This window comes from Pelodiscus sinensis, chromosome 4 (assembly GCF_049634645.1).
Source record: "Pelodiscus sinensis isolate JC-2024 chromosome 4, ASM4963464v1, whole genome shotgun sequence".
Lineage (NCBI taxonomy): Eukaryota > Metazoa > Chordata > Testudines > Trionychidae > Pelodiscus > Pelodiscus sinensis.
The window spans coordinates 29568510-29596238 of NC_134714.1; the positions used below are offsets into that span (position 1 = coordinate 29568510).

General features: G+C 43.4%; 1 protein-coding gene and 1 long non-coding RNA gene across 17 annotated transcripts in view; one reads left to right on the forward strand and one right to left on the reverse strand.

The window, feature by feature from the left end:
- LOC112547521 (uncharacterized) overlaps positions 1-18940 on the forward strand; it is a 52558-nt gene extending 33618 nt beyond the window's left edge. For both annotated transcript variants that reach the window (XR_003091289.2, XR_012903321.1), the window contains 3 exons: positions 35-332; positions 2018-2087; positions 18808-18940. This is a non-coding gene — a long non-coding RNA (uncharacterized LOC112547521). The remainder of the gene's footprint in view (positions 1-34; positions 333-2017; positions 2088-18807) is intronic.
- Positions 1-27729, reverse strand: part of UNC79 (unc-79 subunit of NALCN channel complex) — a 170733-nt gene that overhangs the window by 24285 nt on the left and 118719 nt on the right. For all 15 annotated transcript variants that reach the window (XM_075926674.1, XM_075926676.1, XM_075926675.1 and 12 more), the window contains 7 exons: positions 24400-24438; positions 23174-23286; positions 23001-23086; positions 20680-20853; positions 19492-19560; positions 18842-18952; positions 7595-7699 (listed from right to left, as the gene is read on the reverse strand). In XM_075926674.1, the coding sequence (XP_075782789.1) occupies positions 7595-7699; positions 18842-18952; positions 19492-19560; positions 20680-20853; positions 23001-23086; positions 23174-23286; positions 24400-24438 (697 nt within the window). The remainder of the gene's footprint in view (positions 1-7594; positions 7700-18841; positions 18953-19491; positions 19561-20679; positions 20854-23000; positions 23087-23173; positions 23287-24399; positions 24439-27729) is intronic.

Here is a 27729-nt window from a genome sequence, read left to right on the forward strand (position 1 = left end):
TAGCTTATAATTTTTGTTACCATCTGTCTTGCAGCTGCAAGGATCCTTCCAGAGCTGAACTCTTACAGGGAAGAAAGGATGGGTAAACCAAACTAATGCTCAAAACTAAAATGTCTTATTTCGGAGTTCAACTCACTGACATTCATATCAACTTCTTACAAATACTACAAGGACTCAAAAACTACTGGGAATAGATTTAGTACCAGTCATATGTAAGGAAAGTCACATTTTAAAGGGATGGGAAGTAAATGTTGGACCTCTTCCTAACATTGCCTGCTAATTGAGATGAAGACACTGAGACATGAATAAATGGGCATGCCTGCTGAAATTGGGTGGGTAAATATTTTCAAAAAAATATTTTGAAGAAATATCTTAAAATATGAGCTTCATATCTGATCATTCATTCCATTATGCATTATGATTTAATTAAAGCAATGATGAAGGGGATGCAAAGTTGGCCTGGTTAGGGGAAATGATATAGTAAAGGTGCCAGGCTTCCCATGCAGCATCGCATGGGAAAGTGTGACTCAATCCAAGCTCAAGTGTTGCAAACTGCTTGTGGTGCCTTCATCATCATACTGCTACATGGACTGCAGATAGTTGCAGGGGAAGTGTCTCTTACTTTAGAGTGAAGGTTTGAGACTTAACCTTTTGAGTGAAAAGTGTTGGAAACAGTGAAGATGGAAGCACTAAGCTAATATATTTTGCATGCTGGGTATTATGTAGTCGAGGTGTAAAGCAAAAACTCAGAATGATTCACCTCACCAGGATTAAAAAGGAGATGAAGGAATGAATGAAAACAAAGACCTAAAAGGAGATGCATTATAATTGAGGTAGATATGGAACTGAATAATGAATTTAAAAGAGAATCAATCCATTTGTGAAATGTGGGAATGCTAATGACTAATGTATACTGATGGCGCCAAAGATCTAAGATCAAGAAGAGTGGGAGCAGTGTTCTGCGTCCCTTCCTGCAGGCTATGTCTAGACTGCCACTTTTTATCGGACAAAGGTACGCAAATTGCGCTCTGCAATTTGCATACCTTTTTCTGATAGTTTTGTCAGAAGAGGCTTTTCCGAAATTTGGCCCATCTACACTGGGTGAAATTTCGGGAAAACCTCCTCTTCTGAAACCTGGCTTCTGAAAGAGCATGTCTGCTCTCCCGCAAAAAATGTGAGAAGAGCAGAAGCGTTCACTGGACACAGGGGAGTTTTTCCAGGATATTTCCGGTATCCCGGAAAAGCTCCGTAGTCTAAACATAGCCTCAGAACCAAGAAAACTGTAAAGCTATCAAATTTTGTAGCCACTCTGACAGCTGAGTACTCAGCCGCTATGGTTATCCTTTATGATTCCTTATCAAGATCACTGCCAATCAGAAATAATGCTTCGGACAGCAGAAATTATATGCTTAATTAATTACTACTGTGAACAGAATTGACACAGTTGGGTGTAACATTGTAACAGCATGGAATCCAGTGCAGGTGGAGGTGGTGGATATTGATCAGGCAAAGTGGCAAAAAAGTGCTGTCAAACACAAGAAAGTTATTTGGAGATCTAAGTAAACTTCAGTTTAAAAACCTCTCTCTATATAAATGAGTTTGTCCTGCCGTGCGACAGAACAATGTCATCAGGCTCTCTGGCCGTGAAAATTGTCAGAGAGCAGGGAGATTAGCGAGTGTAGCAAACAGTGGACCCACCCACTAGTCTAATTAAAAATTAGTTAAGAGAAGAATGGCAGGAAATAAAGGCACAAGAAATAAAGGAGAAAAGACGCCACGAAATGTGCCCAAGAGTCAAACATTCTGATATATTGTAAGGCCTTGAGAGAAATAGCAAAGTGGTTCTATTTATAATTTTATCTGGTGACTGTGATTTAAATAGCAATTTTTTTCTAATAAACAAGAATCAGGATTCAAGGTCCAGGAAACAGCTGGGAGTACAAAGAACGTACCGTCAAAAGTGGATATTTATGATGAAAAATTTAAAAGCCTTAAAATATCAAAATTTTCATTTTAGCACTCAGATCTTCTGGAAAATGAGCCCTATACAAAAAAAGCACTGCAATTATTTTAAGAACATGGAGAAGGTAAATATATTAATTTTTGAATTATCTATAGTACCCACTGTTTGGCAATCTTGGACTCAGCAAGTGAGCCTGCTTCACCATAAAACAGAAGAAGAAGGAAGTAAGGGAAAGGTGTTTGAATAACAGAGGAATTGAGACTGCCAGAGGCAGGTGCCAGTTACCTGGGGAAACTCAGGAGGCTGTATGGTGATGGGAATGGTGGGAGCAGCTGGTGAGAACAGCTATAAGGAACAAGTCTGGCTCCCGCAGAGCCTTAACCAGATAAAGCCTGTGAGTGAGAGTAAAGAAAGTTCAAAGGAAAAGGAAAAGCAGAGCAGAGTGATGCTGCAGGAAGAGAGGTCTCCTGCAATGCCCCAATGGAAAGGACAGTCCATCAGGGAGGAGAGGAATATTTTAAAATGTTTGTTTTTCTGGGAAATTTGTTAATTTAATTAGAAAATATCCATGCCCCAGAAATGCTGCAATTGAGCAAGACTGCAGTTGGAATATTGTTTAAGGAGTCCTGAAGCCAGAAACAGGAGCAGGGCTTTGCAGAGGTATCCCTGGCTTTAGTGGATGACTGTGTGACAGAGGAGGTAAAAGTGCTCACAGCTGGGTGCAGGACTGGCAGAGCTGCATAAGCCAAAGGGAGCATTGCCATGTTGATTGGTGGTGTCTATCCCTATGTGGAAGACAGCATTATTAAGCAGAACACCTTTTAGAAATGAATTAAATCAGCAAGGCGCAGTGTGTACCTGCTTTTTAAACTGGTGTTTATTTTGCATACTCCTGGAAAGCACAAGCAAACATATTATGGCTGGAGGAGCTGCTTGGAGACAGAGGGTCCCTATACCTCTTCCAGTCTGCTCAGGATACCAGTGCCCCAAGCTGGACTAATTTGGTCCGAAGTGTTATCCCTCCCCTAGTAAAGTGTGAAAAAATGACTCCCATTGCATTGGGTATGTGTGTCATTGGTAATGCTGATGGCAGTGAGTAATTTGGAATTAATGTGGGTGTCAAATTGCAGTCATTCCTTTGTTATTCAGCCCACGCTTGATCTATCATTAAAATAAAATGTTCCTAGCCCCCATGTTATCTCGCTTATCTGGAGTGAATCCCAATGTACCGCTATGCATCATACACAGAAAGGTTTATACACATGTTAAGGGGGGGGAGGGTTCTGCAGGAACTTTTGTGCAAATGAAAACTGTATTTGTGTTCATTTCGCACTAGCCCTGCCACAGGTTTGAGTAACATAAGATAATATAATTGATATGAGTTTTCTATTGGCTTCTCATTTCAGGAATACTGAATACTGACGTAAATCTAAAATAATATATGTGATGTAACTAGCTGATTACCTACAAGGCTGTTTCTGTTAATGTAGTATATAAGGGTAAGTGCTGGGTTGGCAGCAGAGGTAAAGGTAAGCCAGAAAGGCCAGGTATGCTGTACTGGCAAGAAAGTGGCCAGCAAAGTCAGGTATGCTATACCAGCTATTTATAGCCAGTATGGTATATCAGAAAGACACCAGTGTCTGCCTGTCACCTCCATCCCTTCCACAGTGCTGCCTTTCCTCTGTACCACAGCAGCCCCACAGGAGAAGGTGGGGCTGGGAGTAGGTGGGCAGCTGGAGAAGCTCACAGTATTATGCTCGTTTCCCTGCTACTCCTCCCAATGGGGAAAAGAGCAGAACCTCCCCAGCTCCACTCCCCAGCCCTATCCTCTGGCGAGCTCGGGGGGGGGGGGCTACTGCTGTAGAGACAGAGCTACAGGAGAGGCAGCTCCTTGGAGGGGCAGGAGGCAGGGCTAGGGCATCTGCTCCTTCCCTCCTGGCAAGACAGAGCAGAGAAAACAGCAGAACTCTGACTGCTCCTCTGGCTGCCATATCACCCTAGGAAAGGTAGGATGGGGAGGAAAGGAGAAGGGAGAGGAGAGGAGAAGAGTGAGAGAGCCTTGGGCTGGGGCAAGGTGGAGTCATATGGGAGGTCATATGGAGAGGTTATGTGGCCCCCCCTTAACTAGTGTGGCCCCTCCATATTGGGAAAAATCATTTTACTTTCACCCCTGATTGGCTGCAATTGTAGGTTCTATATTTACAAATAGATGAGAGGGAGCTTTGTTTAGTAGCTGGAGCATGTGGTTGAGTTAGTGGCCATGGGTCCTATCCAGATCTTTTCTGGATCAGACACTTGTGCCTTACACAAGACAGATTGTCCAGTTCTTAATGGACAAGTCATTACATCATGAAATCACCAAAACTGTCATTAATGGACACCCTTTCTGGCAGTCTCAGCAGAGAGACTCAAATCTGAATAGGGTATAGAGATTAAACTCTCTTGTCACAGATTGAGCTGATCCCAGGTCTGACGTGCATAGATACAACGTGAAAAAGTCAGAACTGCTTATCCTGTGATGCAGTAGCAATCAAGGTTATATCGACACAAGCACTTTTATTGGTCACACTTTTGTCAGTAGTGAGTGTGAAAAAACACACCCCGACCAACGTAAGTTTCACCAATAAAAGTGTCAGTCTGGACAGAGGCATGTCAGCAGGAGAGTGTCTCTTACCGACATAGCTATTGCTGCTCAGTGGGCAGGGCTTAATTATGCCAATGGGACAGCTCTTTCCCATCAGCCTAGATTGGCTACACGGCAGAGTTTATAGCAGGACAGCTCCAGCATTACCTCACAAGAGCAAGGCCCTCATCACTGAGCAGCCATCAGAAGGTAAGTTTGATCACTATCACCCTGGGCTGGGTTTGAATCAGTGTTTTGAAGAACGTTAACAATTCTCTGAGCCATTCTGTCTCCTCCTTTTGAATTACTTCGTGGTTTTGGCTGAAACTACCTGAAGTCCCTGCTTAAAAATCAAATTTCTGGTTTTTCATGAAAGTGGATAAAATCACTTTTTCTCACACAAAAAGCTGGTAAGAGTCGTACAGGTTGTACCTCCCTTAACTGGGACTCCCTGGTCCGGCAACATCCCCGGTCCAGCATGGATGTTGCCGGTGGGACAACATCCATGGTCCAGCATGGATGTTATTGGGGGGAGGGCTAGCTCAGTGGTTTGAGCATTGGCCTGCTGAACCCAGGATTGTGAGCTCAATCCTTGAGGGGGCCATGTATGGATCTAGGGCAAATTTGTCAGGGATGGTACTTGGTCCTGCCACAAGGGCAGGGGACTGGACTAGATGACTTCTCAAGGTCCCTTCCAGCTCTATGAGATGGTAGATCTCCATATATTATATTATATTATTATTATGTTCCTAGATCACAGAGTCCGGGAACAGGGAGGTCTGGCAGCAGGGCAGGAACATGTTAGGGGGCACTGGCAACCCAGTGTGTGTAGGGAGGATGGGAACAGGTGGCACAGCAGGGAGTTCTGGCCCCAGCAACTGCTGTGGAGCTCCGTCCCCAGCAGTGGCCAGAGATCTCTGTTCCCGGCCACGGAGTTCTGGCCCCGACCCTCCGTTCCAGCCCCAGCCGCAGAGCCAGGTAGCTGTGCAGCTTTGGCACTAGCCATTCAGCTTTGGCCCTGGCCATAGAACTAAGTAGTTGCACAGCTCTGCCCCGGCCGTGGAGCTCTGGCCGTGGTGCTCTGCCCCGGCAGCAGTGGGGCCAGCAGCAGCTAGAGAGCCCCAGAGGGCTGGGGCAGCAGCAGGGGCAGGCTGGAACCCTAGTCTGATGGCATCACAGGCCAGGAGGGGAAGGACCTTCCCTGGTCTGGCATATCCCCTTGTTTGGGATCAGTCAGGTCCCGAAGGTGCTGGACTAGCAAGGTCTAACCTGTAGTTGTTCTAATGGTTCTATAATTTAATCTGCCAATTTTACTGTTTTATATAAACAACTACTTATTGTCTACAACTAATGTACCAGTGTGACTCAGGAGAGAGATTATATTTGCTGTGCAGCACTGGCCAGATAAAAGGGGGAGAAGAGTATGATGAGCAGCACACTGTGAATGACCCAAAGAGGGCATCCACAGAGTCCAATATTTGTGTCATTTTAATGCTGACTCCTTGTCATTTTAAAGATATTTAATGGAAGCATCAGCCAGCCCATTGTACAGCAGATGACAATAACTGCCAGCAGATTGTGTTAAAAAATGCTGGTCCTTAATAGGTGGTCTTTGCTGGATGGTTGTTTTTTGGGGTTTGGCTACACAGGAGTCCTTAATATTTGTCTACAGTTAAAGTGAAATCCGGACTAGAACATAATCTCCCTTATACCTTTGAACTTGAAGGAAATCTGGATCTAGGTCTGTATTTAACAATCCAGGCTCATCTCTCATTTAGGCTACACCTAGACAGCGGCGCTATTTTGGGATACCAGAAGTATCCTGAAATAGCTATTCTGCATCTTTAAATGTGCCTGTTATTTCACAATAGATTTTGAAATAATGGGTGCGCTATTCTGGCGTAAACCCTCATTCCACGAGGTTAAGGGATGTTTCAGCATAGCACAAATTGTGTAGTTTGTTTTGAGGTAAGGGTGCAGTGTAGACCCACCCTTAGTTACATAGGATAAATGAAGATTTCATTGATTACAGTTGGGGCTTTCAAATGAGTCTCTGGCACTTAGCCCCTAATGACTTGCAATAGTAATTTTGAGTGCCTCCCTCCCTAAGATCCCTTTGAAAATCCCAGCCTAAATCCTGTCTAGGCCAGCAGAATAGCAAGGAAGAGAAAATATGCTTCCTAGGCTTGATCTACATAACAAAGTTAGAGGAATGCTTTCAAGTATGGGAGGATCCTTAATGGCCTGGATATACAGACTGTGAAGACAACTTTGCTGCTCTACTAAGCAGGAACACATTGAATCTTTGCCGATTAGCATGCGTTGCTAATCACATTCCATCACTTGGCTAGTTGTGGGACTATGATTGATATGAGCCCTAATCAGCAGACTAAAGCTATGTCTACACTACAAAGCAAAGTTGGAAAAAGATACGCAAATTACAAACAGCAATTTGGTATCTTTTTCTGCTTTTCTTCCGAAAGAGACTTTTCTGACATTTGGCCCATGTACCTGGGGCCAAACGTCAGAAAAAAAACCTCTTTCAGAACATCCCTTCTTCCTCGTGAAATGAGGTTTACAGGGATGCCCACAAAACGCATCTGCTTTTCTGACTTAATTTTTTTTTTTGGAAAAGCAGACGCATTCCTTGGATACGGTAGAGCTTTCCAGGATCCCAGAAAAGCTCTGTAGTCTAGACATACCCTAAGACTCCTTTGAGATGGGGTGTACAGAACAGCGCATTAAGAAAAGTACTGTGAGTCATCAACCCCTTTGACAATCAGGCCACTTATTTAGGTGCACAGATATGTATGTAGGTGTCCAAATTCAGGCATCCATCTTTTCAACTGCCATACTTAGTTTTGAAGCCCTGATTCAGACACACACATGCTTAACAATACTTGACTTTTTTTCTGAATGGTGAAGGACTGAATCACTTCCTCCGTGCTTTGCTGAATTAAGGTCTGTGCAGATAGCATGAAATGGGTTTAAAGGCATGTCTACTATACCTGTACCAACAGCAGCAGGTTTGTATCTGGTAAGGGTGACTTTAGCTTCAGTGCTTGCAGTAACTCTAAGATCACACTACGAGACAAGTAGAACTTATCTCTTTCCTAAACCAAAGAAAAAATAAAATAACCGAAGATGTCTAGAAATTCACCAGAAGTGCACTGATATCAAATCCTGAACCACACAGTACCCACATTCTCAATTTGTTTTTCATTTGTTTTAATTGAGATATTTTTAAAATGAATTAAGAGAAAAGAAACACAAAGGCATACCTTTCTCCTTGTCTCACAAGGAGAAGCATTCAAATAATGCACCAGTCATTTGTACAACACAAACACTGAAATCAATGGAAAGACTCCTATTGTATTCAGTGGATTTTGCATCAGGACCTGTATGAATATTTGTATAATTTACATGTACAGATAGGTTAAATTATAGATCTTATACATATAAAGCTACATGGTTAGATCTAAAGTAAAACATGGAAGTCAGTAGCTAGGCAGAAGAACAAAATTAGTACTCCACTAATGTAGCATATGTCTTTAATTAAGCCTATCTTAAAAACTCCACGTGATCATGAATTCTGTTGTTTTTCCCGCAAAATGAGTGTTTCCACTAAGCCAGCTCAGACATCTATACTGCCTTCATCAGTTCAAGCCAGTACTTTTCCACATTCACAGTAAAACCCTCCTAGCTTCTGCTAGTGGAAGAGAAACCCATTTTAAAGCATGAGAGAAAATGAGGAGATAGAGATTAGAATCTGTAGACCAAGAACATGAATTCTGGAAATGAGATAGATGATGAGATTAGACGAAGCTGTCACAAATCTCAATCTGATATCTTCTGACTTTAGGGAATAGGATAGGTGGAACAAATTTGTAAATTGTTATTGAAGCTAACAACTCAAGGGGTTTTGATCACTAATGTGTATTTTGAGGGAGAATTTTCCTGTAAACAAAGCAGAGAATTTGGGGTTCTGTTCTTAGCTCTGTCCTTGGTGTCACTGAATCCTTGATTCTGCAAACACACAGGGCTTGTCTATGCTACTATTAAATCAATGTAATTGACATCAATTGGGGGTGCAAAAAAACCACAAACCCATGAGCAAAGCAAACTATATTGACCTAAATGCTGGCCACACCAGTGTTATGTTGGCAGGAGACACTCTCCCACTGACACTGCTGTCACCTCTCACTGAGGTGGAATAATGATGTTGACAGGAGAGCGCTCTCCCGTCAGCATAGCGCATCTTCACCAGACATGTTACAGCAGCGCAGCTGCATTGATGCAGTGTAATCTAGAGTAGACTTTACACACATGATCAGTTTTTTGTACAAGACTAACCTGATTGAAGTCCACAGGATTGCTCATGTTAGTAAAACTTATAAACACACAAAAGGATTCACTGAGCCTCAGCTTTAAGCTCCGTATGGCATCTGTAAATGGATATAAGTAATATTTGCCTCTACCATACGAAATTCCTTTGAGGTTTCATTAACCAGCAGCCATACAAGGTAGTAAGTTCAACTGAGAGGGAAACCAGATGAATGAGCTGGGAACTAAGAGTCTTGGCTTTGCCTCAACAACACGCTAGGCCAAATAGCACCTCCTCCCAACCTTTCCAGTGGAGTAGGAACAACATTCACAACAGGAGAGCTGGCCAGTGCATGACAGTTCCATACCACAGCAACTTTCAAGGTTGCCAGATTTGTTTTCATTCCTCATTGGAACAAAACCAAAACTCTTTGAACATGTTAGTGAACAATGGCATTGCACTGAAATGTCTGTGTTTGATTTGGGAAGAGGTGTCAAAACATAAGAGGTGTCTGTCCTGGAGGGCTGGGCTCAGGCCTCAGTAGCCTGGGGTACAGGAGACCAACATTCAATTCCCTGCACTGTCCACTTCAAAGGAGAGTTTCTCATCCCAGATCCCTTTAATTCAGGAAAAGCAAGGACTTGAAGCCAAGCCTCCTACATCAATGAGGCTAGAGAGCACAACAGACCTTTTCTCTTAACCCAAATTAAACTTCTGGTTGAAGCTAAAACATTTTGGCATTGCCAAAACAGCATATTTTGATCATATGAAATAACTGAAAATGTTCTGACCAGTTCATTGCATTGTTACCTTTCTCGACACAAAAGTGGTCCCACCCCAAATCATTACCACTAATAATAATTTAAAAAGAAAAGAAAAACTGTAGCAAATAAATCAACTATCATCAACAAACCAAAAATATCCTAAGCAAAGTTTCTAACCCTGTAAAGGAAGCAGACCAAGAGACTCCAAAAATTGGACTAGGGGATTTGCTACTGCTACTGATTTTATTTGTTAGGCATTCAGATACTATAAGTAATGAGCAGCATCATAAAACCCTGCAATAAACATACAAAGAGCACTTTGCTAGACACCAAAAATCATGGACGAAATAGAGACACTGATTTATGGCTTATTACTACAATTTGTAGGCCACAACACACACACCCCTTTGGTCTTAGAACTGCAGGTGCATTTATGGACCACTTCACCTTGAATAGTCCCTCACAATTTGTGCTAACTTCTCATGCTAACCTATCTGTTTAATCTTGTATTTAGCTGTGACACCTGCAGTACTTTTCCCGACCCCAAGAAGAACTTTGTGGGGCTCAGAATTGTCTCTCTTTCACCAACAGAAGTTGGTTTGATAAAAGGTACTCACCTATCTTGTTTATCTAAAGCTCACTTCAGGCAGTGTATGCTGCTCTTGATATAGACCTGGTACAGCTCAATCCCTCCACGGAACAGTGTGGGAGTCACAGTCTCTGAATCTCAATCTCCCTCCCAAGCTATCCTAGGAATAATACATCAAAGTGCTACCCTTTACGCAGTGCATATTTTTATCTCATGCTCTCCATGTTTGTAAAGCACATTGAGATCTGTGGATGATGTGCAAATGTAACAACAGTCATCAAAACTGAACGTAGGACCCGCTGACATTTAGGGTGTGTCTAGACTGTGAAGTTTTTTCAAAAGAAGTGGCCTTTTTTGGAAAAAACTGTACCTGCATTTAGACTGCCGCTGTGTTCTTGTGAAATTAAATTGAAAGAAAACGTGGTGGTTTTTTCGATATTGGTAAATGAAAAAGAACGCCTTTTTTCTTCAAAAGAGCTCTTGTGAAAGAGCTCTTTTGAAAAAAGGCATTCTTGACCGCAAACAGGCCTTTTTCGAAAGAGAGCATCCAGATTGCCTGGGTGCTCTCTTTCGAAAAAGCGGATCGCTCTTTCAAAAGACGCTTTTTCGAAAGAGCTCTTTCAAAAAAATCCTCTTTCGAAAGAGGCTTGTAGTCTAGATATACCCTTAGGCTACGTCTACATTGGCCCCTTCTCCGGAAGAGGCATGTTAATTTCCAACTTCAGAATAGGGAAATCCGCGGGGGATTTAAATATCCCCCCGCGGGATTTAAATAAACATGGCCACCGCTTTTTTTCCGGCTTGGGGAAAAGCCGGAAAAAAGCGTCTAGACTGGCGCGATCCTCCGGAATAAAGCCCTTTTCCGGAGGATCTCTTATTCCTACTTCCTACTTATTTCCCTATTCTGAAGTTGGAAATTAACATGCCTCTTCCGGAGAAGGGGCCAATGTAGATGTAGCCTTAGTGTCTGAGCCTCTTCTGCAGTTGTCCCCAATGTTTTAGGGCTGCTGGGTGCCTGGGGCCGGGGCCACTCACGCGCTGCACATATGGGGGCGGGGCCGCTCACAGGCCTGGGGGCAAGGCCAAGCATGCGTCGCACGCCCGGGGCCGGCACCGGCATGTGCTACGACCCCGGGCAGGGGCTGCCCAGGCACCGTGTGCCCGGGGCCGGCACTGGCATGTGCTGCAACACCGGGCAGGGGCCGCCCAGGTGCCGCGCGCCAGGAGCTGGCACCGGCATGTGCCGCGACCCCGGGCAGCGACCGCCCAGGTGTCGCGCGCCCATGGCTAGCACCGGCATGTGCCGCGACCCCAGGCAGGGGCCGCCCAGTGCCACACACCTGGGGCCGGTACCGGCATGTGCTGCGACCCCAGGCAGGGGCTGCCCAGGTGCTGTGCGCCCTGGGGCTGGCACCGGCATGTGCCGTGCACCCGGGGCCAGGGCCGGCACCGAAATGTGCTGCGACCCTGGGCAGGGGCCGCCCATGCGCCCGGAGCTGGACCTGCCGCAAGCCCGGAGGCGGGGCCAGCCCAGATTGTTCTGCGGGCGCACATAAATGGCCCGGCGGGCGCCACGGCGCCCGCAGGCACCATGTTGGGGACCACTGCTCTTCTGCATGAGTTAAAAGTCACGTGCCTCTTAGCCAAGGCTGCAGCAAACTCATCCACCTTTTAGATGTGCTAGGTGCCACTAGAAGAAGACAGAATGTCACACCACACAGGCATGAGTTGTGCAGACAAAGCAAATATACTTTGGAGAGCTTCTATCATTTGGAGATGCATCTCTGAAATAACAATGAGAAGCATGCTTCAATAAATCTGTTAATCTATACGGATATGTCTAGACTACATGCCTCTGTCGGCAGAGGCATGTAAAATAGGCTACCCGACATAGTCAATGAAGCCGGGATTTAAATATCCCCGGCTTCATTAAAATAAAAATGGCCGCCGCGCTGTGTCGGCTCAGCTGATTGTCGGCACAGCGCATCAGTCAAGACGCAGACTGGTCAACAGGGAAAGCCTTTGTCGACCGCTCTCTTATGCCTCATGGAATGAGGTTTACAGGAGCGGTTGACAAAGGCTTCCCCTGTCAACTGATCCGCGTTTTGACTGCTGCGCTGAGCAGACAATCAGCTGAGCTGGCACAGCACGGCGGCCATTTTTATTTTAATGAAGCCGGGGATATTTAAATCCCGGCTTCATTGACAATGTTGGGCAGCCTATTTTACATGCCTCTGCCGACAGAGGCATGTAGTCTAGACATACACTAAGGTGCCACAGAACTTCTCGTTCTTGCAGGTTCAGACTAACACGGCTACCCCTCTGATACTTATCTCTGAAATACACTCATCTGCTCATACCCAGTATTAGAAAGTGAGCACAGCAGTGCAAAATAAATGTATCCTGAATGATTTTACTGATACTCCAGATAAAGAGCTACAGTTCTTAGATATCTGAATTAAAAACTGAATGGGCCTGACTCTCTACTCCAGTGTATGTCAATGTATTGTATTGAAGTCCATACACCAGATTCCCTTTCTCACAAAGGCTCTTTATACCACTTTGTTCATACATATTACACAAACATGTGTAATTTACCCACATAGGCCCCTTTAAACGGCCAGAGTGGTGTGAAGGGGCCTTAATGTAAAAGATAATAAGGCCCTATGCTGTTACACAAGTGTAAAATTGTTATAAATGTGTTTGGAGCTATTCAGCTTTGCTCTATGAAAGCTTACTCCCTCAACAAAGTGCCATGGGCTTATATAAGGACAGGCTGCTTAGCAAATCTTACATAAAGCCTGCCATCAGTATGTGTGGCAGGGTGACCTTGGAGAGTCATAAGTGTGGAAACTTTTGAGGTGTGCCTTTACTAATTCTGATCACCCTCACACAAAACCAAAAATCCCTCATACAAACCAAAAATTTATTCTTTCATAGAAAAGTCCATAACTTACAAAACAATCCAGCAAAACAAACTTGATTTTTCTGTTACACCAAGTTACAACACTTGAGGGTCTAGCACATTATAATTTGCTCATAAAGTTTCAATACGCAAGATGATATCATGTCCAATTCAATGCCACATTTACTTATTATGAGCCCTATGAATGTTAGTAAAAGGCTAAATTGGGGGGTCAAACTTCAGTGGCTGCAAGAAATAAGAAACCCACAAAGCATCCACTTAACACTTGAAGAGACACAAAGAAGCTGAAGATACTGAGATTAACATCCTCAAATGCAAAGCTATTAACACAAGAGCGCCATTGGCATTGACAAGTCAGACTGGTGATGTGGAAAATAAACTTAGATAAGGAAATATGAGATTAATGTGAATCCCAGGACACATAAAGACAAGAGAAATTGGGCTATTTCTCCCACCGAGGATTAGAAAAATGTTGAATAAAAAATGTGGACAACTTCTAGAATGTTGACCTCTAAAATGCATGTCAAAGGGGAATAGGAATCATACCAGCCTGTGGAAAAGGAGAAACAAGGTGAATGAAATAATTCCTTTTATTGGACCAATTTCTGTTGGGAGGAAAAACAAGTTTTTTAGCTACACAGACCTCTTCTTCAGGTCTAGGAAAGATACTTTGAGCATCACAGCTAAATAAAAGTTGGAACAGATTGTTTAGCATAGGCAGTTAGCAAATGTTCTAGGGGACCATTCAAGACAGAGTATTTCATTAACAACACTGCAATCAGAGAAAAAAGGGCAGATATAGTGGGTTACAGATTGCTGTAATAAATCCAATGTCTCTGTTTAGTCTCTGTGAGTTTTAATGTCCCCCAGAGTTATGAATTTAAGCTCCCAGATTAATCTTTTAAAAGTGTTATGCAGGTTTCCTTAGAGAACGAGGACTTTATTGGTCAGATAGAGAGTGATTGTTTAATGAAAAATGTTCCCCAACCGGTGATAGGTTGTTTTTGTTTTTTATCCTTTTCCCGTTGAGTACATTTGAGATAAAAGCTGTTATGCTCCCAATACCTTTCACAGACTCAAAGAAGAGCTTTGTGTAACCTGAAAGCGTGTCTCTCTCTCAAACAGAAGTGGGTTCAATAAAAGATATTCTGGGTCGAACCTCTCTAGTCCAGCACTCTTTGGTCTGGCAATATCCGTGGTCTGGCATGATGTTAGTTAGCTGGATGGCCACTTATCATGGGCTTGGCCAAGTTTCCCATGGTCCCATAAAGGTTGTTTACAGACACCAGTCCTGGGCTCTCAGTGTTCTGTGCTGTTATTTAGCTCTAATTTACCCCTCTTTTTTTCCCTAAGAGTCCAATAATCAGTGGAAGTTTTGGTAATGCTGCTAGACAATATTGACCTCCCTGGTTCGGCAAATTCTCTGGTTCAGCACTGGTCAGATCTTGAAGCTTCTGGACTAGAGAGGTTCAACCTGTATCTCTAATGTCTGGGGAGCAATAAAGCTACAACAACATTTCATACCGATAGCCCACACATAGATTGTGCTGCTATGGTTAGTTTCAGCAGACACAGCAAAGTTGTGACTTGAACAAGTTTGTGTCATGGAGTAGTTTCAGGGTTCACAAATTGTATTCTGTCCAGCATGAAGCTCTGTATGTATTCTATCAGAGAAATTAGTCCTTTAGATACAAGGATTTCCAGGATAAGAAACACAGAGAGCTGAACTGGTAAGTTCCTCCTAAGGGTAGTCAGAAATTTGCTAGTTCTAATGCAAAACTATGGTAAAAGACTCAGCAATAACAAGGACAATGTAGCGTGAAGTTCTATTAAATGAAGCATTTTCCGGATATAAATTGCAGTGAAACATTTGCTAATGATGCCATTCTGGGTCACCAATCTGCATTAACAAATTCAAGCAGGAACTTGCATCAGGAGATATAATCAAAGCTTCCTGTTTGTAATTAAGTTGCCGATATATTCTTAGAATATATGACTAGGAAACATAAGGGGAAAACGTTAAGCAAATCCATACCAAAAAGAGAATTTTATTGAAATAACTGAAGTTGGGGTGATAATGGTGTTATGCTGAGGGACTTGGTTTTGGTAGTTCTGGATAACTTTTTTTAATCAAAGTCTAATCACAAAATAATTCAGCTGTGCTATACTGACAGTACCCAGAATGATTGAGACAGAAAGATTTTCAGATACTCTCTCATTTTAAGAAATAGTAGGAATTTATACTATACTTGAACCTCTTTAATCTGGCAACCCTGGGAAACACGGTATACTAGATTAAAGAATTTGTCAGGTCAGGGAGGGTGCTGCGGGGCCTGGGCATGAGTGTCATGTGAGTGGGGCGCTCCGCTCTTGGGGGCACAAGTGGCTCCACGCTCCTCACCGCGCCCAGTGGCAACATCCGCCACTGCTATGGGAGCAGTGGGAAAAAGTCTCAAGAGCATAGACGTGCGCACAGGGTGTGCTGGGTGTGCCCGGGCACACCCTAATGTCTCGGACTGGCTAGCAGCTACTGGAGGAGGAGGGGGATTTGACACGGGGTACCACAGCCCGTCACTTTCTCCGTGGCCATCTACGGGGCACTTTGGGGCAGAGGGCGCACGTGTGTGGTGGAAGCATGAGGGGTACATGAGGGGAACAGGGGCAGAGGGTGGTGAGGGGATGGGCATCAGGGAAAAAGAAGGCAAAGGGAGAAGAGTCAATGAGGGAAGGGGGAGCACCAGGAGGATGCAGGGCTAAGGGAAGTTGCAGGTGCCAGGGGATTCTGGGGGTGAAGCAGAAAGGCAGACACCTGCAGGGGAAGGACCAGCACCAGAGGAGAGAGGCAGGGCAGGTGTGTAGAGGGAGGTGTTAGGAGAGGGGATGAGGAGGGGTAGCTCACATGATAAGAGTGGGGCTACTGGAGGAGTGGGCACAGGGGGGAGAGAAGGGCTGGTGGAGGGGGGCAGGAGTCAGGAGAGCAGAGGAGGGTGAGGGGCTGGGGGGCAGCAGGCATGAGGGGAGCTGATGGAGCAAGGGGAGATTTGGCAGCAGAAGGAAAAGATAGCAGTTTATAAGATATTTATTAATAACAGTGGCACATTCAAACAAGTCACATGAATTCAGTACTGGCGCGCAACACAAAATTCATTCTGCTCACAGGAGGAAACTCTTACAGGGAACACTTCTCCCAGCCTCTCTGCCCCTGAGTTAATGTCACACACATTGAGTTAATGCAACTGCAGGATAGTTGCATAAGGGGGGCTTGGTGGGGGCCAAACTAATTCCTATTGGTAGGAGGATGGTGGGAAAAGTCCTTAGAGGGGTGTCACATGACACCTTTTATTTCTGGTCATGTGTCCATCTTGCCCCAAGTGTGTTACCTCTAGAGGTGTGGCCAATGGGAGTTGGGGTGTGGCCAATGGGGGTCAGGGACGTGGTTAACAGGGGTCAAAATACATTTTTAAAAAATTCTTCGGGTGCACACCCTAATGAAATGTGCTGCACATGCCTATGCTCAGGAGAAGCACATCACTGCACTGCAATTTCTCCAGCAGTGAGGAAGGGGAGCAGACGTATACAGAGCCACTTCTTCCTCTGCCTGCCAGAGGAGGGAAGGTTCCTGGATTAGGAACATTCAGAGAATGGAGGTTTGAGTGCATCTGTAAATCTAGTTACACAGTCTAATATTTAGAATTCAGCCTCAGAACATCTCTGTGTGGTACAGAAGTATAATTGTTTCCATTGTAAAGACAGGAAAAGCAAGTGTGATGTGGTGCCACTCCACACTGGCATGTAAAGGGTTAATGGAGCCCTAGGGAGGCTGGGCAAAAAGAAGCCAATAGGAAAGGGCTACAAGAGATGCTAATCAGAGCCTGACAGGTGCCTATAAGAATAGCTGTGGAGCAGGCAGGTTCAGTTGCTCCCTAGACCTTGAGGAGGGAGACATGGCTTGAAGGATAAGGAAAGCTAGCACCTTGGACGGAGTAGTTCTGGGCAGGATCGGGGACATGAGAGCCAGCTAGCTCCTGGCTGACTGCTGGCATGCTGAGACCCTGAGAAAATGGAAGATTATGCTGGGGTTGTGAGGAAGTGGCCCAGGGAAGTAGACTAAGAGCCTGGAGGGAACATGGCTGCCATCTACAGAGTCCCTGGGCTCAGGAAGTGGCTGGACCCTCAAATTGCAGTACATTCCCCCAGAGTGTGGTATAGCCATAGGTCTGCATCTTGAAGAGGATGTCATGGTCCAGAGTTAATCCCCATGACAGCAGGAGGCAGTTGTGAGTTGCACCCTGTCACAACGAGGCACAAAGATTGTAAGTGACTTGACTAAGGTCACACAGGAATGCTAAGGCAGATCCATCCTTCTGTTCTTTACAGCATATACAGCGGTCTTGGAGTAAATATTTCTAATGGCTGGGCAGGATTTCCCACATATAGAATCTCCTCCTTCATAAATTTTATCTTTTACATGAGACATAAAACCAAGATACAGTCCATTTGTTAACAGAGATAGCAACTTTTTGCAAGGATTCACCTAGATGTCAATGTCATTCCAACTATCTGGAATTTCCCTGTCACTTCAGCTGACAATGATTTCTTGTTTTTTATCATTAAACTGCTCTGTGGCATTGATGTTACCTTTATTGTGGCTGCTGCATTCCCTTTCAATAGGTAGCTTTATGCTGATAAATGGTAATGTGGTCTCTGGTGTACATGTGAAATATTGAATTGATGAAGCATGTAGTTTCTTGTGAAAGAAACAATCTCTCTCATATTGATTATTGTTGTGATAATAACGACTAAGTTGGGAAATAGTCTACTTTAAGGCTGGATAAGGCTTGTGTTTATTGGTTTAACAACTGATTTGATGTACTTTATGGATTTCTGCTAAAACTTTTGTCTGTTTTCTGCTGTTGTTTGTGTTGTGTACCCTCTTGTCAATAACTAATAAAAATGTATTTGACTAATTATTATTACTTGTACATCTAGAATGACTTTCATCCAAGTATCTCAAAGAGCTTTTCGAAGGTGGATACCTATCATCTCCTTTTTACATGGGTAGTAACTGAAGCACAGAAAGGTTGAGTGACTCATACAAAGTCAAACAGGAGTAGAACTGAAAATGTACCCCAGGTCTCTTGAGACCCAGTCCTCTGCTATGTCAGTCCACACTGCTTGTCTTCTGCTCGGTCAGTCCATACTGCTTCCCTATGAGCTTTGGTCTCAAGACATGACACTAACCATAGGAAAGATCCAAGTTTTTTGACTGCCAGAGATGTGTGGTTGAACACACGTGCTACAGGATGTGTGACAGGATTCACATTTTCTCACACATTTTTAATACCAGATATGAACAATAGAGAAGTGAATTTTCAAAGGCATAAAAGGTGTATCCTATGTGATCCTATCCTCACGACTTCTACAGCAATTTCTCTTTATTTGTGCCTGTATCCGAAATATGAAAGTAAATGTTATTGATAGGCACTGCATCAATCTAATTATGGATTTGTCAATTTATATTAAAGGTGCTGACATGACTGTGACTTGACATTGATTTTAGCTTTTTACCTATACATTTCCTATTTGAGGTAACCCATAATTTTTCTTCATGCTTTCAGTTGTCCCCAAGGAAAAACATGAACTCATTATTACCTTAGTGAAGGCTCGGTAGCATAAGCCACACAGTTCCACCAGGTAGGCCAGCGTGAAGACAGCATTCTGAATGACAAAGCTTAGTAATTTTGAAAATGGCTCAAGAAGACTCTGCAATGAAATATGATTTTAGGGAAATCAATAAATGAGCCATTCAACAAAATAAATATCATTCCAATTCTGTAAAGCTTTAATGGGACAGAATCTTTATTTTTAACTTGGGGGCTGTGTTGCTGTGGTTTAGCCCATTTCAGACAAACAGTTGTTCTGGCCTATGTCTTCATGTTTATAAAACAAATGGAAAGTGAAGAAATAGCAGAGTCTCAGTGTTTTCTTGATATCAGAACTGGTACTGCTTACAAAGGCTATTCTCCCACTGATCTTGCACCAGTGAGAGAGCTGCAGGATCAGGTTCTGGGAAAGTTTATAATTTCAATTGTTGTTTTAGAAAAGCATCAACTCTTTAGGACCATATACATTCACACCCACACATTCATGTATCCAAGTCTGAAGCATCTGTTTTTCCCTACACAATACTAGATTGCATGCTCACATATAATACTTTTCTAACTTGAGAATAAGGAACAAATGTGTAGCACCGTGAAGACTGGATAACTGTTGGAGCACAATTGGGTATTTCTGGACCTTACCCTGGTGGCACTAGTGGTAGATATCTTCAACAGGCAAATCATTATTCTTAAACTGGAGTCTAAAGAACACTGTGGAAAGAGAAAAGTGTCTTCCTCTGCACACATCAAGTTCTTAGTGGTGACAGATGTAAACACAATAGATGAAGTCAGGAAACAATCATTTTGCTACATTATCTTTAACCAGAGGCTGCCAATAAAATATCACGGGCTGCACTGTCCCCTCCCATAGTAAAACCCACAGGAGAAGGGTTGAGAGGAGGAAATCTCAGTAAATCTTGGCTTGCAGCATTCACTCCAAATCACCCTGTCAAGGGTGCTATAATTATCCTCTGTAAAACAGAAAATCCCCAACTTTTCTAGCCTAACAGAATTTGGTTAGTGTGGAAATATTTTCCTGGGGAATTAACAGGAGCCCAGTGACCCATGCTTCTGTAGCTGGTCTTGCCCTAATATCACTACTCTGCTCCACGGCAGATTAGTGCCTCAGAATCACCACAACAGCTCTAGGGGAGTCCCTGGGAGGGAGTTTTCCCCATTGTACAAGAAGTTCTGCAGGAAAGATAATAAAACTCCCATCTGTTCTATGTAAATCCCTCTGGGATCTTCCTCTCCACAGCCTAGCTCACTGGCTGGTTTCTGTCACAATGTAAATCTCTGCACCAGCAAAGAAGCATTGAGGTCTTGCATCTTGTTTATTTTTTAAAGCAACATAACATAAATAAATAAAATTGATCTTAGAACTCCCTATTGGCCATCTACCACAGTATTCATGATTTGATATGGTAGATGGTATGTAGGGACTAAGATCTATTTCCTTCTTTTATATAGTTCTTATTAAGGAGGAAAAATTGAATGGACTTTTTATTGCCAAGAATGTTAATTATCACTTATTTATTATGCTAATCTAACAGGAGGAAGAGAAAAAATATTCCCCAGACATAGTTTTGGTGGCTATTGAATGGAGGGTATAGCCAAAGGGATGGATCAGGCACTCAGCGCAATCTGATCTTCTGGAAATGTTAGGTCATGTACAATAAAATATTACAAATTATGTTCTGCATCTCCAACTCCCACTCCAACAGTTTTCAAACTATTTGCACATGCCTTGGCCAGTGGTACCAGAGTCCACATGGGCTAATCAGTTAAAATTACCCTTATAAATAAAAAACAGCATTACATACATCATACCTTAAGTGGCAAAACAAAAGGCAGTTTGGTAAAGAAAGTCTGAAACTGGTTACTAATAGTGGTCCAGAGGTTACTAGGAGAATCCATTGGCAAAGCTTCCATAAATGTAGCAATGTTTTCCAAACAACGTAGCATTGCGCCCCCAGCGGGCAAGTTTTTTTTGTTGTTTAATCCCTAGAAAACACAATGTGGAACTTGAAAACAAAATAGCCCTCAGAAAAAGACCATCTAAACAGTATTTTAAAACACATTTACAATAGCCAAATCAAGTGGACAATGCAATTTTCATCTTCTTCCACAAATAATTTGAAGTACATTGCTTTTCTGCAGCATCTACAGCTGACATGGTATGACACTGACCATCCACAGTGATAGTGATAAGAAAAAGATAAAGCAGAAAATATTCCCACAATAGGCAACTGAAAGACATGTCCATTAGAAACCAGCCACCGGCACTTCTCTGGCCTAGCAGACTGTGCGTGACAAATTGTCTTGTTCACATAGCTATCATTTTACTATATTGGAAGGAAGGCCAGACTTGTTCAAGTGTTGAACATACTGAAATTGTTTTAGTCTCTAGTGGCTGGCCTGAAAAGATGTAAGCACTGCTAATGTTCTACCAAAATCTCTGCTTATAGGAGAGCTACTGAAAGGAAAAGAAGCAATCCCATCTTCCGAGAAGTGCTGAAAGATATGTATAGGCAACTAGCACTGTAGAAAGGAGCAGACCCAGCAACATCAATTCTGAGTCCCAGACTAGGGATGTTAAATTTCTATTAATGAACTAATCGAGTAGTTGGTGGAATTTCCATCAACTATTCGATTAGTCAGTAAGCGGGGTGCTCGCTTTCCCACTGTGCCTGTGCCTTTGAAATGTACAAGAGCCACCCACAGCTCTTGCACATTTCAAAGGAAGAGGCACAGTGGGGAACCTGCACGAGCAGGAACCGAAGCGGACCCCCTCATGTGGAGTCCCAACTGCTGTGCCTCTCCCTTTGGATGGTTCTTGTATATTTCAAAGGCAGAGGTACAGCAGTCAGGATCCCGTATGAGCGGGGATTGCTTCGGACCCCGCTCACACCATTTCCCATACTGTCCCTCTGCCTCCCCTATGCCCTGCCCCCAGAGACAGTGCTGGGGGGAACCTGCTTTTAAGACAGCTCCCGCCAGCACCAGCTCCTGCTCCCTCCACTTGGTGCCTCTGATACAGAGACAGCAACGTGGGGGGAGGGGAGAAGCAACTAGTCGAACAGTGACTTGACTACCCATCCCCCTGCCAGAAGAGGTCTGGGCCAGCCTAGCCCTGACTCCTACTTCTTGGAGCAGCCTCAGAGCAGCTGCACCATACTTCCCCTCCCTTCCTAGGATCAAACCTGCCTGATGAGGAAAAACTGCAGCAGCATCTCTTGGTTCAAAGAAGCTTTTGATATGTCCTATGCAGGTTCTGGGACCCAGTAAACTTGCCCCGGAACCTGCATTGGGCATATCAAAAACATCTTTAAATCAAGAGACATTTTGCTTTCCCCAGAGCAGGCAGAGCTACCACAGCAGCAGCCAGGGCCCCCAGAGGCCACCAGGCAATTTCCCCCTTTTCCCTCCAGCCCATTGGCAGGCCTGGAAATGAGACCTGGAGTGAGTTGGCAGGCCTGGAAGTCAGATAGGGACAAGCTAAGTTGGGAGGAGAAGCAGGATGAGTAGAGAGACTAGGCTTTAACCTCCAGAGATTCCACAGAAGAGGACTGCGGAGAAGGAATTGCCATTACATACAGAGGAGCAGTGATTTTAAAGGCAGCAACAGGATTAAGAACATAAGAATGGCCATACTGGGTCAGACCAAAGGTCCATCCAGCCCAGAATCCTGTCTGCCGATAGTGGCCAATGCCAGGTGCCCCAGAGGGAGTGAACTGAACAGGTAATGATCAAGCGATCTCTCTCCTGCCATCCATCTCCACCCTCTGACAAACAGAGGCGGACACCATTCCTTACCCATACTGACTAATAGCCATTGATGGACTTAACCTCCATGAATTTATCTATAAGAATTTAACTATAAGAAGAACCATGCTCAGAAATGGGGATAGTGCCGGGGGATGGTATGGAGTACAGCACCAAGGAGAAGGGAGGCCCCAATAGCTGGCAGAAGTGACAGCAAAACTCTGACTGAATATGGAGGAGGAAATTGTGGTTTGATTGTGCTTCCATGTAAGTCGATGCAAAAATTTGTATTGCCTTTAATGGTGTAGGATCGAGCTCTTAGTGTGCGGAATACAGAAAAATATACTTGGTAGAACCCAATACAATCAGCCTTATTGTAAACATACCTCTAGTAGTTGGCTCAGTGCAGCTATGGAGCTCAGCTCACTGAAGTCCATAAGAGATGTAGCCAGGGTCCGTAAAAAACTTCCATCTGAAAATCAAAGCAACATTTTTTTAGTAAGCGTGGGTGTGGAGATGACAGATGGTGGCAGAAAAGCACTGAGGCATTGCACATTACCTTTGATATTGCTCTGGAAGAGCTGTGGAAATATACCATTGGGAGCCAGCTGATGGAAAATGCAACGGAGGAATTGCTTAGCCACACCGGCAGCATTACCAGGGATCATCATGCTGAAATGAAAGAAAAAAAAAAGAGGGAGAAATTTCCTAATGGATGAAAAATATTTCCCAAATGGAGAAAGTAAAGATGACCATATTCTTCCTGGTAACAGATAAAGACAAATTAAGTTATGAATACAACAAAAGGGGCCAGTATTATTATCCTCATTTTACAGATAGGGAAACTGAGGCATGAGGTAGTGACTTGTTAAGATCACCCAACAGACTAGTGGCAGAGTTGAGACTAGAACCCAGGCCTTCTGAGTCCTTCTGAGAGCTCTACAAAAAAGTCCTGATCCAGCAAAGCATGTGAGCATAGGCTTAACTTTCATGACTCCAGCAGGACTACTCACATAGTTTAAGTTTCGCAAATGCTGAAGTGCCATAGCTTGATTCTGGCTTAAACAGTTTACTTTTTCCTGAGTCTCTATATAGTGCCAAGACTGTTTTTGCCATTGCGTCTTCAAATCTGAAGCCAATCCAGCTATCACTGAAGTCAATTGCAAAATTCTCTGATTCTGGGGTGCAGAATCAGCTTCCTGGAGAACTTCTTATACATGGCTGCTGGCTTCCAGGCAGCTAATTAATTTACTCCTCTCTAGCATCTTTCAGCCAAAGATTTTAAAGCACTTTCCAAACATTAATGAATTAAGCCACACAACATTTTTATAATTTCCAAAAATAAATGCAGCCCATCCATGTGATGTCCCTAGAGAAGGACAGCAGTCTATTTGCATGATGGGATATCAGTGGTAGGTGTTCTCCAGAGTTATGGATGACTGACTTAGTTAAAGCACACAGGTGGAACCCCTTCCCGTGGCTACAAAATTTATTCACCAGCAAAATTGGAAAACTACCCATATAATGAGCCATGGAAATGAGCTACAAGAGTAAAATTTAGGATTAATAAAGTCAATGAGAGTTTTGTCATTGACTTTAAGGAAGTCTGAATTTCACCCCGATCCAGGTTTGAATTTTTCCAAATTTGGGGAAGGTTTGGAACTGGACTTTTTGGTTCAGGTCTGTCACTATAAAACACAAGAAATTGTACCCATATTAAACAGGACATGATTTGACCCTTTGTATATCTAAAAATATTTTTTTTTGGGGGGGGTGTTACTGTACCTTTCTGCTTGATTAGAAAAACAGGTACTTGATGCCAACCTAGAATAAAAAGCAGAAATCAGCAAGTCAAACAAAAGCACTGTTCATTATATTTTTAATCAAGCCAATAAACGTACCAGTACAATTTGGTACATAGAACTTTTGGGTAATATGCCTTAAAGGTCACAGGAGACCCTGTGATCAGATGTGCAAGGGATTCCTAAATACATTTTTGTAAAGGGTAAAAGTCAAAGCCAGACTTGTAATATTGTCATAAATATTTGCCAGCTCAGAAAATTTCTACTTGTCCTCCCTTATCATCATAATGATAATAAAAGCATCTTGTATTCATACATCAAGAACAATTACTCACCCTGGGCAATTTGGAGAACAGAAATTTGCAGGGATGGTGAAGAACCTATATGCTGACAGAAATCAATAGGAATTAGGCCTGTAGGTGCTTTTGAAAATCCCAGTAGGCATTTATCTGCCTATTTAAATTCCCGAATATCTTTGACAATATGGCCTTAAGTCACTTAAATGCTTTGAAAATTTTACCCTAGAACATGGGTCTCCTGACTCCAAGTGCTCTGTTCTAAACATCAGATAACACTATTGTTGCTAAGGAGTAAAATGCATAAATATCTTTGTTAACAGACTGGTTATAATGGGGCAGTGTAACATCTGATGCACAAAAATAGCTTCAGAAAAAGAGAGAAAGCTTAATATAAATGTTAGAGCAAGTATACTGAAGCCACCTGAATATATTCAAGCTCATATTTACTTTTAGGGGAAGAGTGTGCTTTTTTCTACATGGAGTGTAAGAACTACAGAACGATTACCCTAACGAGCCGTCTAGGCAAGGTGCTGATGATGATCCTGATGGAGAGACTGAAATTGCAGATAGAAGACCATCTAGCAGATGAGCAAGCAGGATTCAGGAAAGATAGAAGTACCATACAGCAGATATTGGCACTAAGATTGATGGCGGAGAAAGCTCAGCAAAGAACAAGAACATCTACAATTGCTTCACTGATTTTCAGAAGGCATTTGACAATATAGATCAGAAAGTGACTTGCATCGTGTTGGAGTCTTACAGAGTGGATACCAGACTGACATGGTTGTTGAAGGATATCAACAATAATGCGTAGGCAGCAGTGAGAACATGCAGAGAGTTGGGAAGTTGGTTTAGAACAAGTAGAGGTACAAGACAAGAAGATCCGATATCATTGAATATTTTCATCACACACCTAGAGAGAGTGATGGACAAGATCAAGGAAAAGATAGAAGGAATATTGGTGACCGTGATGAGAATTAACAACTTGAGGTTCGCGGATGATATAGTTATCATCGAGGAAGATGAAGAGAAGTTAGCGAGAATGGTGCAAGTGCTAAATGAGGAAGGGAAGAGGTATGGACTGATTATGAATATCGATAAAACAAAGACAATGGTATTTGGAGACAAGGAAATAGGAAGGAAGATCAGTGTAGATGGGATCGAACTAAAAAACAGAGACGTTCATGTATTTGGGGAGCAACATGACATATGATCTAGATCTGTAGGAAGGAAATAACAACTAGAATAGCGAAAGCAAGAGTGAGTTTGAAGGCAATGGATAAGATCTGGAAAAGTAAAGCGATTAGCTTAGGAACGAAGATTCAAAGAGAAGGATACTTGTGGTTTATGAAGGCACGGGCTCCGGCTGGTGCAAGCACGAAATTATTTTATTGCAAGATTACAACTATCTTTATACCCTCTCAACTTCCTAAAAGTCCACATCCTACTTTTCACAAACTGCTTTTTCACAGTCCCAACACAACATTCTCGAAGGTCGTTGACTCGGGCAGATGTTGTTATTGTTGGCTCAGGACTCTTGATTACGTGCGTTCTCGCTGACTCTCGGATCGTCCTCCAAGGTCTGCAGCTTTTCTTGGTTTTGTCCTTGGGATGCCCTATCACGCGGCCAAAGCACTATACTTGTTAATTCTCTACAGATACTGACGTTTGAGAGGAGTTGTTATAGAAAGATCCTGAGAATAGGATGGATGCAGAAGGTTACCAACAAGGAATTATATAGGAAGATACAGCCAAAAGAGAACCTACTGCAGAAGGTTATACAACAAAAGTTATAGCTATTTGGGCATATCTGCAAAATGAAAAACAAGCGAAAAGTTAAGACTGATTTTCGGCATAATGGATGGTCCGAATAGGAGAGGTAGACCCCACAGAGAATGGATAGATGATATAGCAGATTGGTGCAGAGCTAGTCTACAGAAACTAAGCCACTCTGCACTGGACAGGGAAAGATGGAAGGAAATAGTGAGGGAGACATTGGACACCAACGGGCACTGAGTCCATGGTTGTTGTTGTTGATGATGATGATGAATTCCTTTGCAGGTCTATAACTGTACCCAGCTTAGTAAAAAAGGTGGTGACCTGGACTGTATGCTAGGAAATGATAAAGTAAGTTAATCATACTGGAATACCCCACGTTGTATACCATCTACTTCACTTATGGACTCAGCTGTGTCTCACTGCGGATGCAGTATTTCCACTTCAGTCAGGAAAATGTACTACATCCCCCCCATGGTTTGATAACTAATCTTCGGGAGCTTAATTGTTCATGGCTTCTTACTGGCCCTGTTAGTGCAGTATTTATGAGTAACAAGTAGGATGAATGGCATCAGTCTAGATTGGAAACTCTACCTCCTCCGGAGTTCATTAACACTGACAGTGGGGAACTGCAGCCTCAGCGTTAATGGAAATGGAGGACTTGATTCTCCACTATCTTCAAGTGGAGTTTAGACATAGTGGAGAGAGAAGGCTGCAGGGAACCAGTTGCAGTTTCAGAATCCTTGACCACCAATCCCCTGCATAAATTACAACTGTAGGGGTATGTCTACACTACCACCCTAGAAGTTGCAAATGAAGCCCGGGATTTGAATTTCCCGGGCTTCATTTGCATCTTGCCGGGCGCCGCCATTTTTAAAGCCTCGCTAGTTCGGACTCCGTGCTCGCGGCTACACGCGGCACGGACTAGGTAGTTCGGATTAGGCTTCCTATTCCGAACTACCGGTACACAAGGAGTACCGGTAGTTCAGTATAGGAAGCCTAATCCGAACTACCTAGTCCGTGCCGCGTGTAGCCGCGGGCACGGAGTCCGAACTAGCGGGGCTTTAAAAATGGCGGTGCCCGGCAAGATGCAAATGAAGCCCGGGAAATTCAAATCTCGGGCTTCAATTGCAACTTCGGTTGCCTACATTAACCACCCTAGTTCGAACTAGGGTGGTAGTGTAGACATACCCTAGGGGAGTAATTTTAAGTTAAGGGGTCTTATGCCAGTGGAGAAG